At 36.3% G+C, this 18882-nt stretch overlaps 1 protein-coding gene across 5 annotated transcripts in view; it reads left to right on the plus strand.

Moving 5' to 3' along the window:
- Positions 1 to 2225: 2225 nt before the first annotated feature.
- Positions 2226 to 18882, plus strand: part of MYRIP (myosin VIIA and Rab interacting protein) — a 195057-nt gene continuing 178400 nt past the window's right edge. For all 5 annotated transcript variants that reach the window (XM_053963083.1, XM_053963094.1, XM_053963102.1 and 2 more), the window contains exon 1: positions 2226 to 2335. In XM_053963083.1, coding sequence (XP_053819058.1) covers positions 2226 to 2335 — 110 coding nt within the window. The remainder of the gene's footprint in view (positions 2336 to 18882) is intronic.

Consider the following 18882-nt stretch of genomic DNA (forward strand, 5'->3'; position numbering starts at 1 on the left):
CCTGCTTACTTCCCCATGGATGTGGCTCTCCTATAGTGAAGCCCTTCTATGCTTTTAGAAAGGCAGAGGTGCCTTTGCACTCAAGTGCTTTGTGTGGAAGAGCTGTGCAGATGTCCCTAAGACTGAAGGGAAGGATGTGTCCCAGGGCACTTCATACTCTGTCTTAAGAGCTTCAACCCAAGTGTTACCTCAGCAAACCCTTTTCTTTTCCTTGCCAGTGCTCAGTGAGGTTTTGGTATAAGGATTGTAGGTGAAAGGACAGAGGAAAATCTTAATACTACAGTGAAAATTTTGAGAAGATTTATTCACATGTGGCATTGAAAAAAAACCATGTTGCCAGCTGTTCCTTACTATGTTTTAGCCAATCTTTAATTTTAACATATATTCTTAGTCTTAGAAGTAAGATTAATGAACACTACCTACAGTCCTTTGTTTCTTTGGCACTTTTCTACTATGCAAATCAGGGTAATTTTTTTTAGAAGTAAATTTTTATAGCCTTTATTAAATACTCATTGTCATCTTCCTTAGTAGATTCAGAGTCAAGCCAAAACATGGTGACTTTTTTTTCAGCTGTATGGTGAGCATGTATCTTGTTGGAGGGATCTTGTAATCTTGATTTCAAGTAAGCTTATATACCATCTGCTTGGTTTTGGTTAAGTATATTTTTCTCGAGCAAGGAGTTTATTCTAAACTTCATGAATAGCCTAACCAAAACAGCCTAACCAAAAAATAAGCAATGCCCTCATTCTGTGTGTGTGTGTTTTTCTTGTTTGAAGAACAGTAATTGGATGATTGTAGGAAAGTAAATATTGTACTTAAAAAAACCCCACCAAACTAAGAAAAAGCCCCCAAAACAAAACCCAACCAAGCACATCCCACATCATTATCTGCATAGCAAAAGAAATGTTTAGAAAATAAAACCAATTTTCCCCTCCATGCTTCTACTTGCAGTAGTACTTGGAGCACTTAATTGTATGCCTTAGCAGTTTTCCTTAAGGTGGGTTTTTTTTTGAGCCAGAACCAGCTTAGATGCTTTATATAGCCTCATCCATTTGCCACTCACCATGGATGAAGAGGCAGTAAAAGTTATCTCTTGTATACAGTGTAGGAACTGTAGCATGTTCATGGTTATTATATACATTGCTGGGGGCTCATAGCAGAAATGCAAAGACTGTCTTATGCTTCTGAAACTGTAACACAAAGTGGAGATGGAGACCTCTATGATTGCCCAAATAATTGCGTAAACCAAATGACACAAGTTAATACTGAGAGCTGAATTTACTAGAATTCAATTAAATGAGTAAAAGTCATGAGAAAATAAATTAGAACAAATTTCATTAGTGAAACTTAATGGACCAAGCTCTAGTTCAAACTTTGTAGTACCTTCAATTCACACATAACATTAACTATTACTTTTTCTCCTCCAGCCTTATAGTGGTGACATCTGAATATAGATAGTGACATCTAAATTTTTTCAGTCACTCTGGGAGATCCATTTAAAATTTATATGCTTACTTTTTAAAATGGTGCTTTAAAATAATTCCCAAATTCTTAGTTGGCAGTATAAAACATTTTTGAGTGTTACAGCAGAGTATGTTCTCTGTTCATACACAATGGCAGGGATTACACTGCAAGCAGTTTTATAAAATCTTAAGAAATGTCTAAACCTGATTTGACCCAACTTAGTTAAACATGTTCCTTTTTGAGAGCAACACTGAGGTCTGTCCTCAGCATCTCTTATTATCCCAAAGAATTTATATTTTTCAATTATATTTGAATGGGGGGTGATTGCTTTCAGTGCATGGAACCTGCAAAATAATTTTTAAATGAATCCTTCAAGTTGTATGAAGGAAGTTTAGATTGGATTTTAGAAGCAATTCCACCACTAAAAGGTTAGTAAAATATTTGAACAGGTTGTCCAGGGAAGTGGTTGAGTTGCCATTCCTGAAGGTATTTAAAGGGTGTGCAGGTGTGGCACTTAGGCACATGGTTTAATGGTGCACTGGGAATTGCTGGGTTAATGGTTGGACTCAGTGTAAAAGGTGTTTTCCAGCTAAAAAGATTCAAATGTTTCTTTTCTGGCGTTTATGGCAGCAACTTTCTTTTTGTGCCTGTGATCTCCATGCACTTGTGAAAACTGTGAGGGCTTTCAAATTATTTTTCTATTTTATTTTTCTGATTTCAGATATTCCTTATAGTTATTCATATCCAGGACCCAGTGTATAATGGGGAGAAAACTGGACCTTTCTGGCTTGACTGATGAAGAAGCAGAGCATGTGCTCCAGGTGGTTCAGCGAGATTTCAGCCTTCGTAAGAAAGAAGAGGAAAGGCTGAGGTAAGGATAAAAATAGGATTAAAAATATTGGTCTATTTTGATTATTACAAACTAGCTTTGGAGGAAACCAGAGAACACAGCATTTTTGTGGTGTTCTATGCATTAATAATCATTCCTGTCACGAGGCAAGAAATATTCAAACTCCTTCACATGAATTCAATTACTGAGTAGTAATTAATTTTTGCATTTAGTCTATCCTAGATTAAACCACAGAATTGGTCTCTGAATCAGCTGCGTATATCTCCTGGGTAGAGGCTAAGTAGTGTTTGATGTAGCAAAAGCAGAAGTTTATGTTAAGAGAACTTTTTGCCTGCTGTAGTCAGTTTCATTTTTTTATTCAGAAACTTTGTCTGCATGCAAACATCTGAAAGTGAAGAAGTTCAACCCATCTCTTTCCCCTGTGAAACAGTCAATGGGATGTGTTATCCATTGTATTGAGATAACTTTGCTATCAGTAGTCTGTGTACAAAATGATGGCAAGCAGAAATAATCCAGAAGAAAACAGATGGAACTTGTTGGCAAGGTAGCTGAGGAAATTTGGTATGTGACAAGGGGACTACAGATAGAGACTTGGATTGGTAGATGCAATATATTTATTTGTAGTTTCAACAATATTTCCTTGAATTATTATGCCTGATATTTTATTACCTTCTTTGAACACATCATTATTTATTATCTGGAGTGCTCTGAAGTCTCTATCTGTGGTTGGCAAATGCACATTCTCTTATTTCTGCTTGTATCTCAGGCATCATCTGTTTCTTTTTCATTTAGTATCAAGCCGAAGAATACAGAGCAGAAAACTAGGCATATATACCATGTGCAATTGAAACTGTCTCACCTGGAACATTAGGAGCAAGAAATGTGTCTTGCAGCATAGGCCTACTTCAATTTTAGCATGCTGTGCAAGTTCTTGCTTGGGCTGGTAGTGCAAGTTTGCTGCAGGGAGAAAAAACTGCATGAGGATGGCCCACAGAAATTTTTTTTTTTTTTTGACTGTTTGTTGTACCATAGGTTGTTCTGATTACTTTGGTAATTTTTCACAACATAGCCAAGAGATTCTAGAAATAGCTTATGGAGGGTGAGTATGTGAGCTCTCTCTGGCTTTTTGTACCATGACTGGTTGTATCGTACTGGAGCAAGCATACCACATCTGGGAAGTGCTGGGGCATCTTGCCTGTCTATACAATAGATTTATAGTGGGAGGAGGAGGGGCAAGTATGAAAGACATGCACACACAAAATTGACTGGAAAGCCTAGATATAGAAAATTCCTGCTGGTGCTTGTGTTTTGTCATTTTGCTACTGAAATTTTTCATGACAACTAATTTTCATGACATTTAATTTCACAAGTAGAAAACTGGTGTGAGAAGATAGCTAAAACACTGGGAAGGTAGGTATATTTCAAGTATATATGACGTTTGTCTTCTTGCAAAGTTACGCCTTTTGCAAGTATTAAAGTATGTTAAAGTGCTGCTGTATAATGAGCTGTAGTGACAAAGCAGAAGTTCTGAAATTCAGCTGTTATTTAAAATATGAATTTAAGTAATTTTAATGACACTAAAATTGCAAGTGAAGTTCAAAGCTTACTTCTGACTTAAAAACTATGACCTTTTCTATTTTTCTTTTTTTAAATCAGGCTACTCTGGTTGATTTTGGTTGCTTCGTTTGCAGCACATCTTTTTGTCTTACTATGTGATTGAAAATATATAAGAAAACTTCATGATTTTGCTATAGATTAGATTTTTTAACCTGTAAGAAAAGAGATTAGATTTGCTTTGATGTTCTTGGCTCTATTGTGTTTGTATTTAGAATGTTATCAACTGGCAAAGTTTACCTTGTAGTTTCACTTTAGAAGTGAAACTCTTTAAGGCTTTGCAATAATTTTAAGATAAAAAAGCTGGCACATATATACCTATATTATATATTAGACTTCTAGACTTCTTTTAACAAATTCAAAACGAAACCATATCTAAAGGTATGGTTTTGCAGTGCTTTTTTTTTTTTTTTTTTATTCCTGTAATTAATTTGTGGTAGCAGCCTTAGACTTTAAATGGAACTGCTGAAGGTTTTCATGTGATACTTTCTTAAAATAAGGTTTCTGTATAATTCTTCATATCATGGATAGTGTTATTTTTGGGTGCTTTTCCCCACCAAGAGTTAAGTGTATTATTCTCGTTAGTAACAATTATTTCTAAAGATCAAGGAATACTTAAAGGAATATATGATAGATTTCCACTCTATCAGGAGAGTAATGAAAGCTAAAAAACTCTGAGTGGTTGATAACTTGAATTTTGCTTTTCTAATGGCAGCTGAACAGTTAACTAGCATACTACAAAAATTGGATCTTTTCTTAGGTCTAATAAATGTTTTTAAGGTGGTAAAATGACAAATGTTTTAGATCTAACATTCCAGTGTTTTTTATAGTATTGCTGGTTTTACATGTTCATTTATTTTTTCATATTCTGTAAACAAAATGACATAACGTATGGAGAAAAGCCATACTGGTGATCTGCATTTTCTGCTGCAAAGCTATTTTGAATTTCTCTGCAGTGAGGATTTTTTGCAGTGGTTCTCTAATTTAAGTCTTTCTCACAACTTTATCTCCCACTGTTATCAGACAGTTTGGTCTTGTACATTTTGTGAAAAAAAAATTAGTTTGCTACAGCTGGTAAGATAACAATAAGATAAACATGTGTACATGTTTAGTGAGTAGAGTGGTTAGTTTGTTATATCTTACTGCTTTGTGTTGTTTTAATTTCTTTTTTTTTTTTCCTATGGCTTTCAACCTGATATGAGATTAATAATATTTACTGTTCTTTGTCACTTGTTCTCTCATTATCTTTCTGTTTTGATTATATGTTCATTGTGGTCTTTGGCAGTAGTGTTATGTTTTCATTTACCCCTATGTTAGCGTAGTCACCCAGAGCCATCGTGGCTAAAATTATAACACAGACTTGCAAATGAATGGGCTGAGTTTACTGTGAATAGTTGAAGTAGACAAACAAGGCAAATCTGGCATAACTAGGAAGGTGATTGGTTTGAGTTTTTTGGCATGTATGCTCAGGACAACCTTGTGTACATCCCGTCTGCCACTGAAGCTCTGCAGGCTGTCTCTAGGCTCGTGGGATGCTAAGAATCATAGATGGCTGTTTGAGGAAGTTGACTGGACATCCTAATGGCTTGTTTCCTCATGTACAGATTTATTAATGTTGAATTTCAGGCTGCATGCAGCTGCAGAATGTCAGCAGTGGAGAAGACTTAACTGTGTCAAGGGTTAAACATCTAATATTTTGCTGTGCATAATATCTTTGCCATATCTGCAGTTTGGGAGGGACTGTGTCCTCTTGTTTTTAATATTTTTTTTTTTTTAAGAAATGAAGAGGAGAGCTAATAAGAGCTTCCAAGCCCAAATGCTTGTGTGTGAGGTAGGCCTTATACATAAACGGATATGTAAAAGTGCTTGTTGTCTTTTATTTGTTGCCTGCTTATTCAGTTTTCAAGATGGATAAATATGCCACTGTTTATACTCATCCACTGTGGGCAAAATCAAGTCCCCGTTTGGTTTTGTTTTTACAGTTCCTACTGTATTTATAAACATGACTATCCATTTGTTTTAGGTTAGGAATGCTGAGAAGTCAAGGTGTTTTAAACAAGTGAAATTATAATTTCACAGAAAAGAATTGATGGATCACCTTATTGTGGTAGATGTTCCTGATCTGTTATGTTTTAGCCATGTGGACAGGTTAAAAAATGGCTGTTCTGATTCTCACATTGCGAGTGGGTGCAAAGGGAGGCAAATTAGAAGGTCAGAAGGGTTCAGGCATAGAACGGGCTCAGTGCTGATTAGCTGTAAACAGAGCACAGTTTGCTCTGTTTACAGAGCAGATGCTTTACCTGTCAGCAGCTACTTTACCTTAGGAGGCCATGGTTGGAGTGACTTAAGCTGCCCTTCTATAATCATTGGCTAAGAAGAGTTTCCATCACCATAGTGAATGCTGGATCAGCCATTCGCATGCTGTATTTTAGTGGTAAAACTTGCACAATGGGCAGGGATGCTTCTTTGCAGGCAGGGTGGTTCTCTTCTGTTTAAACCACTGCTGTTAATCACCTGAGAAAACATATTTACAAAGAAAAACTACTGACCTTCTGGTGCTACCTGAGTATGGGATCATAGCACTTTAGCAACTTAATATACTTATGTAGGGTTTGCTGGAAACAACACAAGGGAAGTGTTGAGAACTGACCTGCCCACAGGTAGAAACATCGCCATCATGCTTGATGTTGTGTCTTTCATAGCTGGGTTGTTGAATATCAACTTTGCTACCTTTATTTATACAGTCACATTTTCAGTTGTAGTAAAGACAAATGCAGTGATTTGGGATCAGTTTTCCAGAAGTGTTTTATTTGCAGAAAAAAATGAGATGTCTGTGTCACAGGGTGGCCCTCTCTACTCTTTGGCTACCTTTTTAGCCAAAGAATGAGTAAGGGATTAGGACTGAGACTTGTGTAGAAGATTATGAAATTGTTTAAATTGCTTTTACCTACTTTATTCTTCTTGCTCCTTTTGCAGCATATCCTATTGTAGCATGAGTAGGCCTGTGAAGAGGCTTCTGAAGAAACAAATTCTCATACTTGACAAAACCCAGAAACCAGTCTGACATTTTCTTGTCAAACTACAGTAGACTTCAGTGTTTTTACAGTATGTGTCATGGGTCTTGTAGTGGATAAAATATTGAACTCCTTCCAAAGCTTGTTAATCAAAATATTGTCTGTGTGAATTATATCAAACTGGCAAAATGCCAGGAGAGACATTTAAGTAGCTATCTGTTGATTCTACATATCAGTCCTTGTTCCTCCCTCCTGTGGCAGGCTTGTACCAAATACCTTAAACCAAACAAAAGCCAAACAAAAAAACCCTCCTGTCTTCCCCTCTTCTCCTTTGCTCCAAGCGACACCATTTTATAGCTGTTTTCCTAGTGAGGAAACAGGAGATTGGTCTCATTGTGTCAAGCTTCAGGGTTCCAGCAGATGAACTTGTTGATCAATACCTTAATTGCTTGAAGTGATTTCAAAAGGTCAGCCTTTCCTGCTCTTCACTCTGATGAACAGTGTGGGGGAAGCCCATTATGCTGACTTTTAAAATTTTTTTATTTGAGCAGGTAGTCGATGTTGTGCTTCCTGGGTTGTCCTGACAGGTATGTTCTCTCCCTGTGATAAAAGATCTTAGAGCAGTTTGCTCCTCCGAGAAAGTTGCTGTTTGTGATTCCTATGTTAAAACAGCTGCACGCTTCTCCAGTGCAAGGTTCTGCTGAGCTGTCTTAAATTTAGCACTCATATGCCTAAAATTATTTTTGGATGCAAGGAATGATTCATCAGAATCATAGCAGCTGAATAAATATATTATTTTGCTAGGGCTTTGACTTATAAAACAAGATTAAAACATATGTAGGGCACTACAGCTCTTTCCTGGAAGTAAGGGTTTATTAACAAGATTAAGAGCAAGACAACTTTTTTTTTTTTTTTAAGCTTATCACCAGTTTTGTTACATAATGTTCCAAGATGCAAACCTGTTTTCTAGCTCACACAGTCTGTCAGAATTAAGAGCTGTCAGTAACTGCATCTGTGTACTAGATGCTTTACACTGTTACTGTGTTGCCCTCTCTCAACAGCTGTGTTTAATGTTTTACCAGCTATCCCTTAGCAGCATTCTCAGGTCAGGATAAGTAATTTATCAAAAAATGGCTACTTGCATGAATTCTGCATGAAAGTCATAGCTAATAATGGCTTTTGCTGCAGTCAGTAAGGTTGCACTTTAAAATGCATTTAGAAACTGTTAGTTGCTGCTAATTTCAGGAAATATTGATTCAAATGTGCTGCTTGCTATGGAATAATGCCATGTTTGAGGTTAGACAAGGAAAGCGGTGTCTCAGCAGTGATGCAAGGTCTTACCTTGTGCAGTGCAGCAGCATTTTGAGTCCTTTCTGTGGTTTGCCCAGAACTCCCTGCTTTGACAATACAGGGTGCAAAGTTTGTGTGTGTGTAGGTTCTGCTGACTTTGATGTTGATCCTGGCTTCACCCATAATTGGACAAAGTGATTGCAGCTGACAAGACAGTAGGATCTAGTTTATGCTTTACGAGAGAGAAACCCGGGCGCTGGGAAGAATCTGGCCTTTGAAGCAAAGAACTGAACAAAGAATCTGTTTCAAGTTACAGATTTGGGCCCAATTTTTTTTTTTCTGCCTAATGGAGGAAAAAATGCCAGGGTACTTCCAAAGAGCAGCTTATGCTTAGCTGCCTCTAAAACCAGTTCTGTGCATCTTGCTTGTGACTATCATGGGAACCCACCATGAAGTTTCTTGCTATCTGAATGGCATGTAGATGCTACAGGAGAAGCACAGATGGAAATTCTCAAAAAGTTCTTTCTGCCAAGTGTTTGAATATAGGCAATGCCAGATGTGAGTTTTGGCTTTTTCAAAATGTATTTACAAATGCAGTTCCAGCTGAGAGGAAATTCTGGTGAACCAAGCATCATCTCTCATGTTTCTTTATGCTTCTAAAAAGGTGCAAAAAAAAAAGCATAATTTTAGAGACTATTGGAGAAACTTGTATAGAAAGAAATGTCTCCAGCTCACATTTTTAATACTGGACAGGCCATAGGAGATGTAGCTGAAGTACATCCCACATTCAATGTGCCAAGCTTGCATAAACTGTGGCTAGGTATTTAAAGAAAGCAGCCTGATGTTGCAGAGATGTTATAAAACTTACTGGAGGACTTTTTTTGTGTAATTTGGTCTTCATTGTGGGTTATGACTAATCAAATTATTGGCTACAATTTAGTTAAAAGGAGCGAGTGTTCCTAGTGATAATGAACAGCTATAATGTAAAATCAATATTTAATCTCAGATGTCTCATGTATGAAAAGTCTGAGCTGTTAAACGTGACTTGTAGTAGTAATCTTCTCTCACCTGCGTGGCCCTGCAGTGCGGGCAAGGGATGTTCTCTTGCATATGAACTCCTGTTTTTACAGTTTAGTCTATCTTAAGTGTTGGTTGATCTCTTTGTATGTAATTATAGCAGTACAATTGGTAGTACTTTCAAGTTATGGCAGAACATGTAAATAAACATGAGAATAATGGCTGCATAATGTATTTTATTCAGGATTTATTCTTCATATTAGATTTTAGAGAACAGGGATATTCTGAGTGCATTTCCATATAATGTTCAGTAACTTGTAAGTAGTGCCAAGTGTTACAGTTTGAAGTGTTGTATTTAAAATATGGGTTGGGTTTTGGTTTTGGGGTTTATTTACGGCAGAAGGGATAGGTTTTACTGTGAGTTTCTTTTGCAACATGCCATAGGCCTGCCTTTGTCTGCACTAATCTGGATGGATCTGACTGAAGCTGCAGGCCTTCCCATCTTCATTATACTCACCTCTGGTTCTTAGGAAAATAAGTAATACTGCTCATCATTATGAGGTTAGCTTATTATCAGTCTGAACTATGACTTTTCATTTAGATGTCAAATTTGATTTGTAATCCCTTTTTCAGAAATATGCATTATAGAATTGTAAAACAATACTTTTAAGAAACACTAATGTCTGTGAAAGGAAAAGACTTTTGGTTCTGCCTTCAATGTAGTAACCATTCTTAAGCAGTATTATAATATTTCAGAGACAGGACGTTAAAGGAAATTAATATTTACTTAGGTTTGCTGATGTTTTTATTTCAAGTATTGTTGGTGAATCAAAGGATAGTCTTTGCTTTGCTTACTTCAAGCATTTCCATGCTCTGTGTTCTTCATAGACAATGAAATTTCTCTGGTCATTTTTTTGTGCCCCTAGTTTTGAGTAAAACCACGAACAGCTGTAAGAAACAGCACAGGAAGGTGACAGAGTGAAAAAGGGCTGCTGTGAAGTTGAGTTGCCCTTGCAGCTGAGCAACAGACTATGAAGCTCTCCATGTTTTTTGTTACAAAAAGGTGCATTTCGAGTAGTTCCTAATATGTCCTTTCTGAAGCCTATGAAGAACTGAAAGTATCTAGGAATCCACATGAAAAATAAATGTTCTGTGTGTGAAAGGAGCACTTTGGGGAGGTAAGGCTGCTGTATAAGAGCAAATTGGGTGTTTTGTTCACTGTGCTGAATGTCACGAGATCCACCTCAGTCTATTGAATCAGCAGAGGTGAACATTAATAAATTGCTTTAGTGAGCTTGTATTCACCTAACACCCATCCTGCAGGTTCTCGAGTACTTTTGTCTTTTGCAGCTTCCTACTCAAAGCTGTGCCAGAGGAATAAGTTGTGTTAAAGGGAATATGGTTCTTAGAAATCCGTCCTAAGAATCTGTCTTAGGAGGTCCATGGAAAGAGAACTACTTTATAAATCACTTGTGCCAGGTTCTTCACTATTATACCTCATTCCAAAATGAACTATTGCAAACTAGAATCTGCTTGCTTTCCAGAAATGTCACCATGTGTTGGTTAAGGGGAGTTCAATTTTTAGTGTTTATAATCATGTTCTGTGTTTATGGGGAGTTCCAAGGACTACCAGTCAACTTCTGTGAGGAATGGAGGTGACTGAGTTAAGGTATATGTTAAAGATCAGTGATCTCTGTTTCCAAAATGCCAACATTTTCAGCATGAAGTTTTCTAAATTAAATTGGTGAACATTTTCAGCTAAAGGAAAGAGGGATATGCATGTGTGGGAGAATACCACAGATGTCAAAACACTTTGTCAACACTTCCAAAGTATAGTGTCGGAAATATCTTTGGAGATACTTTTTAAATGTAACACATTCTGCCACTTGTTGGTTCATATTTGAAATAAAATGGATTTGCTTTTTTTACTTCTTTGAAAATAATAAAGAAAAGAATAGTAGTAGTAGAAATTAATAAGTCAAGTTTTGCATTTATAATATTTTAGACATATAAAAATTGTCAGGTGTATCTCAGCTGAGGGTATTACTCAATATACCACAAAGTTTTGCTGCAATGGGTGTTGCCTAAGTATATAATCCTACCCTATGATAAATGCAAGAGAATTATAATTTACCCTTGAGGGGTACAATAAGGAGCTTCATGTTTGCCTAAGGGAAGGAACTAACATATGGGCAGTTACTGCAGTCATACTTTTTGCTGTAATTTAACTTGGGATAAGTTGTTAATGTACTGTTGCCTTTATTTACAGTTGGTATATATTTGGCTCTGTGCCTGAGGCAAGAGCAAGTCTTTGAACTGCCCACCAGAGTTGTTTTTTATTGGAATGAATTATAACTGCTCTGTATATTTGCTTATGCGTAGTTTCCTTTATTGATGTAATAATTTGATTCTCCTTCTAGTTATGACTTAAGGTTCTCTTGAAAGCAGTTGACCTCAAACATACTTTTTAAAGCTTTTTCTTCTATGGTACATATTTTATACATTCTGCTATCCTAACTCCAGAAAGGAAAATAAAAAATATCTCTATAAAGTTGGTTTACAACAGAATTAGTATCTTAGAGCATCATAGTAAGTCCTCATTAATGCTGTTCTTCAGTGCATTAGGAAGACGCAACCCTAATGCTGGTTTATGGCAAATTACATGTGGTTCTTGGTACAGTTTGGGTTACAATTTGGCTAGTAAATATTGAAAGATATAGATTGCAAATGATGTGGTGTTTCTGCAGCACTTTCAGCTTGAAAGGATGTTCTAAATTTATCTTGGTTTTGTGAAGCACATTGGAAATTGAATGAAGCACAGAAGTCCGTGTTTGCATCTCAATCAAAAGAAGTCTAAATCAAGAAGCAATTAAAAGAGATGCCTGATGGAGGTGGAAGGGATTTCATATTCTTTTTTTTTCTGTGGTAAAGAAACACCTTGATTAAGATTTAACAAAATAATCTTTAATTAATCTCTCTTGGCTACTGTGTAGCATTTGTCAGTGAGGGTGGCTGACTTTGTGCTGGTGGCATCTCTCTGCTTTATCCCTCTTCAGTTTTCATCAGTGCATGATGGACTTCATGGTTTTTCTCAGCATAGCACTAGGAGGGAGGGGACCATTGTATTTTGGTAGAAGATCTGTCATTAGAGGGGGGAAGCTCATTAGTGCTGCCACTGTGGGTCTGTGGTTTTTATAGTTCTTGAATCTGCAGGAAGTGTTACTTGCTTCTGTTTTGATTTTGTGAGTTTTTTATCTCCTTTGCTTTCCTATTTAAGAATAAAAATAAACGTGTTCTTCTAGCAGGAATGTTGAATGTATGATGGATTTTAAAGGCTTTCTTGGAGCTGCATGTAGGCTGTCAGTTATCCTGGAGATAATCCTGTGGTAATCCTTCCACTACGTTGGTCTCACAAAAGAATGAACCTGTCTTTTCAACTGATGTTCTTTCAGTTGATAGCAAGATGTCACCTGTGACTGTCTTTTGAAAACTTCATTTTATTGGATTGTGGACTAATATGAAAGTAGTCACATACTTGTATGGGAGGTATGGAATATGTCTTGTTAGATAGGGGACTGTAAATAATGTCACTACTAAAGAAACCTTCTCCACACCATGAAATATTGTTTAAAGTTTCTGTATGCCTCATAGATATTGCCTGTTGTTTTTTCAGTGTTATATTATTACAGGTAGCCAAATGTAGTGCATAAAAGGAGAATTTAAATTTGTGTTTCATGTATAACTAATTGGTTATCTAGATAAAATGTAACTTTGTTGTAAATTCATTAAAATTACTGTGAATTTGTTTTTATTTTGCTTTCATATGTTATGCATCGTGGTTCTTGAGAACAATTCATCAGTGCTAGCATGAAATCTAGTTAGCTAGTGTGATCTGTGAACCGACAGATTTGTTCTATGGTAAGTGGTGAAATTGTAAAATTGAGTTTCTACAGATTCAAAAAGGAGCTCTTAAACAGTTTAGATATTAGTCCAGGACTGGTGAATTTTCTGTGTCTCAGCAGGCAAAGTATACAGTAGCATGAGCCTGAGCCCTTCTGCCACCTGGACTTTTCTTTTTTTTCCCCCGTGAGCTTTAATGTTCTATTATTCTTATAAAATACTAATAATATTGACTATTTCGTAGTGTTCTACTAGTATAGTATATCATAGAATATACTATATATAGTATATATTATACTAGTGTATATATATAATAATAGTATATATACTAATATATATAATAATTGTATATATACTAATATACTAGTATTATACTAGTATAATAATATACTAATATATGTAATATACTATTATATACTATACTAGTATATAATAGAATATACTATTATATAGTAGTATAGTATATAATAGAATATACTATTTTATAGTAGTATAGTACATAGTAGAATTCTAATCAGTACAACCACACTAGCAAAGTGTGCCTTCAGACTGCCAGAGCAGGTGAGAAATTAGAGGAAGACAGCCTCTGAAATGAGAGGTTTCTAACAAGTCAAACGTGTACGTTCATGTTTGCCATTAACACAGGCTAGACTTGGCAGCTCTCCAGAGATGCAAACTTGCAATTTGAAAAACTAGCTTAGAACTTAGGAAGTAGCTCAGTTTCAGAAAGGCTGGACAGAGACTAAATTAACATTCATGTGTTTGCAGTTGTCTTAAGCACAGAGTCTTTTGTATGGCACTTCTGTCAGCAAACTGTAAATGAGGGTTTTCCTGACATAGATTACATCCACTCTCCATAAGTACCTGCTTGAAGGAGTTTTCAGTGTTTTGTAATGGGTCTCAGGAGGAATAGCCTTTAAATTCTTTACATTTGCCAAATTTTAGTTCAGTTCCAGGCTGGTATTAAATTTTTGTATTCTGAATAAAAATGAGTACAGAACACAAGTATTAATAACATAAGTGAGGATAATTTTTCTTTCTAGTCAAACAAAATATTATTCTAGGCCTTAGTAGTGTCTATGATCACCAAAACGTGTTTTTCTGATCGACAGTTCTTTCCAACTTAATTTCTTTAATCAATCGATGAAGCAGTTCCAGGCACTCTAATGCAAGTAATTTCTGCCCTCAGCTAATATAAAAATACGCAGCATTCCATTAATCAACTTAGGACTCAGTTTCATAAAAGGAAGGACAGTAACTGTCACAGAAATTAACTTTGTGCACTTTTCAGGAGTACTCTGCTTTGACCTACATTTCTCTGACTAAGTTGATAGCTTTGGCACTTTTTATTGATAACACAGACTATTTTTCAAAATTTTCACCAGTCTCATATTTACAGTAGTTGAGTTGAGTAAGGTGGGTTTCAGATGCATATCAGTAATGACTCCTGCTAGGAATAACAAATGAGACTGCTGAGATTCAGCAGTTAAGTGGTTTTGTATGCTATTGAACAGGAAATTCCTGACAACATGAAAGTCCTGTAGAGGACTCTACATTAAAATGTTCTTTTAAGCAAACAGTCCTAGCCATACATCTACTTTGAATTACAGCAGAGGATAATGTTGAAGATGAGAAGGTGATGTCATCACTTTGAGCAGAAATTATGATCTTAAATACATATGTTATCTTGGTATTGCAAGCATTGCTGCTTTAGCATCAATTATTGACATTAGCATTAATTACAATTAATGCAATGAGTAAATCAGCAGTACATAATTGTAGTGTATATGAACAGGTAAGAATTTTAAAAACTGCTGTGATGCTTTTTTCATTCAGTGGGAAAATCCTCAAATACTGATGTTTGCTGCAGAATAGCACTCAGAAATTTGCAGAGCATTTCAGTCATGTATTTGATGTCTCCACATTTAACTTGTTTAATATGGTGCATTTTCCTTTGATTAGTTTGCTTCAACATTTTACACTTTGTAATGGTGATTTGGGTTATCTAAGACAAGGGATATTAGGAAGGAGACAGAAGAAGAAATAATATCTTTGAAGTCACTGTTATCTGGTGAAATCTGATCTTCCCTTTCTCTGCTTATTTCCTCTTCATTTGGCTGCTTCTATTGTGGTTTATGAGTTCAGCTGAGTTGGCTTTGCATGGATAAAACTCCTCTTCAGTACTATGGATTTCTTTCTTCACTCCAATACTTTAGTTTTAGATAACAGCAATTAGCAAGGAGGATATAAAGCTAAGACCTAGTCTTTTTTTTTCTGAATAATAAAAACCAAACCATGAGGCACTACAACTCCAAGATATGTATATATTTAAGTCTCTGCATTTTGTAGTTGCCTAATGTAACAGAACTTGAGACCAAAACAGCTTACTGTAGATGGTAATGGATATTAAGTTTCATGAAGCAGTCAGAAATTGGGTGGCAGAAATAACAAACACTGTATCTTTTTATATACTGCACATCTTGAAAAAACAAACATTCTCCATAAATACCTGTGGTGAGGAAAAGTCTATCAGTGCTGTATCCTGCCTCGTCCTTGGTTCATGAAGTGTGTGCTAGGGGAAAAAAAATTGCACTCATCTCACTGAAGTGAGTGTCTGTGTGTGTGTACACAGAGGATTTGGGATGTGGTCTGGAAGCTCTTCTGTGTGATGCCAGAATGGAGTCACAAAACTGTCCTACCTTGGGGAAAAGAGGAAGGCTTCACAGAGTTTGGCTGACTGCAGTTTAGCCAGGTGCAGCAAGGTGTGCTCGTGTTTGACTTAATGAAAACCTTTAATGTGCATCTACTTCAAAAAACTTGAATGTAAAAATTCTTATTTTAACTTCCATATTCACTGTTTCTTGGTATTCTTTTATCAAATGCATTCTCTATCCCCTTGATACTGACTGCAAACTTGACAGCTGCTGCAAAAGTTGATCTGAGTTCTTTAAATTTGATTCATTGCTGTCCTTTTAAAATCCCTGAAGCATCGGTGAGATGGAAGTATTGCTTGTGCAACCTTTTCATCACCAGTAGGGTTGCATGACTGTGAGTAATTAGATTTTTTGTAGAATATTGCACAAGAAGTAATAAAGCAATCTGTGTTTTCAATTTAGCAATGTTATGTCTTCAGGGCTTCTGAGGAATAAGAAGTTATATACTGATTTTCATCAAACAAGTATGAATACTCACTGGGAGAGAGTCTGCAGTATAAAAAAAGAGTAAGAGAGTTGTGTTTCAACTCAATATTTCTGGAACCAGCATCTCACAAATCCAGTAGCACTGAGATAGTAGCACTTCAGGAGTTAAAATTTTAGACATATTGAGCCTTTTGTTTAAGACTGGTTACTTAGAGTTGCCCTAATTAATATTTTTAGTTTCCTTGGGTTAGAGGCAAATGAAGTACCATTTCTGTGCCTGTTAGCTAAAATGAGCCTATCATATGAAAGGCTTTAACTTTCATTACAGACCTAAATCTTCAATAGTTAGAGAACTGGGATTGTGTCTTTTGACTATCCATTTACAATTTTCACTTCAGTGTTAATTACGAAGAACTGAACTGTCACATGAAAGACAATTCTAGTTGATTGCAAACACGCATATTGTAGATTATATTAATATTTACCCTACCTCAGCTGGTTTCTACTAGCATTGGCAGATAATCTGTCATCAACTTTTGTAGCTAAAAGTGAATTGGTTATTGAAATGGTTAACAGTGAAGTAGGCTTTTAAGGTCTTTGCCTACTAATGTTTGTCTTGTGCAAGATACAAAATCCATGTATCATTGCAAATTATAGTATAAATACTTCAAATTGATTTATTTTTTTTTTTACATTTCTGAACTCATCACAAGGATTTGGTAAGACTCTTCCAGGTGAGTCAACTGCATTTTCCCCTGTTTCATGCTTTGGGCAAAGGCAGTGTTCGTGCCTTCAGTCTACTGTACCTTTTTGCTAATGAATTACAGATTTTTTAATTATTTATTTACTGAAGACAGCAATGGAGTGTAGGCATTGTATTGATATCTGGCACTGAGGCAGTTTTTCAACATTCTGTGTAGCTTGTAGTTGTTATTCTTGTTAGATGTATCTATAGGAGTAGTTAGCTATCTAGGGGATAATACTGTAAAAACTTTATTTCTCATCTGAAGAGAATTTTAGATGGCTGAAGCCTGTATCTTCACCAGCAAATGATTGAAGAAGTTTATCTGCTTATATAAAAGAAATGGTTCCCAACTCAGTTGATAGTGGCTAAAATACTGTCACTGCTTTGAAACAGGACAGGCATTCACTTTAATGTTCTTGAAGCCTTGCCATAGGTCAGATTTCCATCTTGACAGAAAGAGGAGAGGGACTAATCTTCTGGGTCAAGACACTCTTCCAGGGACAAATGAAAGCTCTGTTCACTCACTTGCATCTTCCTGTACTTCTTTCCAGCTGGTCTGGTATCGTTTCATTAACTCTGAAATTTGGAGAGTGGAAGACTGTAGACAATTAAGGTAAATGATTCCTGATAATGAAGAGGTGGGAGAGCCTGCTTGTCTCTCATGTATCTCTGCTGACTGGTAGGAGGTTGAGAACACTTGCATAAGAGCGGTCTTTGTTGCATTAACTGCCACATTCTCTTTTCTCCTTCAAAAATTTTCCCTACAGATCAGTGCATCTCCCTATATCCCGTACAGATGGTTGCATTGACTGGGAGGTGTGCCTTGTAGTTGTTAAGCCCATCAGCAAGTTTTGTTTGTGCCTTTTGCTGAAGGAGTGAATACCTGTTTTGGGCAGTAAAGAGAGATCAGTGCAGCAGGACTGGGTCATAGTAAGCACAACTGTGGTCTCAGGGCTGAAATGGGCATGTTCCTTGATAAATCCCTGCAGGGCTTATTAGCTCCCAGGCAGTACAAACAGGACCAAATTGTTTCTGGAGTCAAACAGATTTGTTGTGTTCCTGACTGCACCAGCATGGATGCAGTCCTAGAAAAAATCTGTGAAAGTGCCTACATGGAAGAACCTTGCGACAGAGAACCAACTGCTTTTGTGTAAATGGTGTTTCACTGAACTGTGTGTAAGAGAGAAGATAAATCACCTCAGTATTGTCAGCCCAGGTGTTAAAAATACAATCCACCCTACAGTAAATAATTTTTCAAAGACCTCTGGTTAAAGAAGGCAAGAGTTCCTAATTTTTCTTTTTACGTCCAAAGGATAGTATTTCCTACTCTGTGGAGAAAAAAAAATTCTGTTCCTAGGCAAAAAGAACTTTGCTTTTTAGGAGTTCTTCTGTTGTCTTTCAGAAACACTTGGGGAGACTAAAAAATTACAATGTCAGTTTCTCATTTGTATGTGCCTCATCTTGTTCAGTAAGAACTTGAAATGTGTTGCAGTTTTAAATGATCTATTCCTGACCTGAGAAAAACAAACTTGGCTCTTTTGAATGTAAACATTAAAACATGGCTGTGTTTTAAAAAATGTTTATTATTGTAAGCAGTATACAGACTCTTATTGCTTGCTTTCACATAATTAGGTTGATGTCAACTATAAATTGCTCATTCAGCTGGAAGAATGGACCTTTACAATGTATCAGAAAATCTTTTGGTTTGGTGAACTCACCAGAACTGAAATTGTGCAGTGATAATTGGTTCCAATATATTTAGCTGCTAAGTATGTTAGAGTGGCCTTTTTTGAAATGTGAGTCATGCATCCCTGGCAGGATAAATGCAGGATCTTTGAGGGTTATTTA

Source organism: Vidua chalybeata, chromosome 1 (genome assembly GCF_026979565.1).
Source record: "Vidua chalybeata isolate OUT-0048 chromosome 1, bVidCha1 merged haplotype, whole genome shotgun sequence".
NCBI classification, from domain to species: Eukaryota; Metazoa; Chordata; class Aves; order Passeriformes; family Viduidae; genus Vidua; species Vidua chalybeata.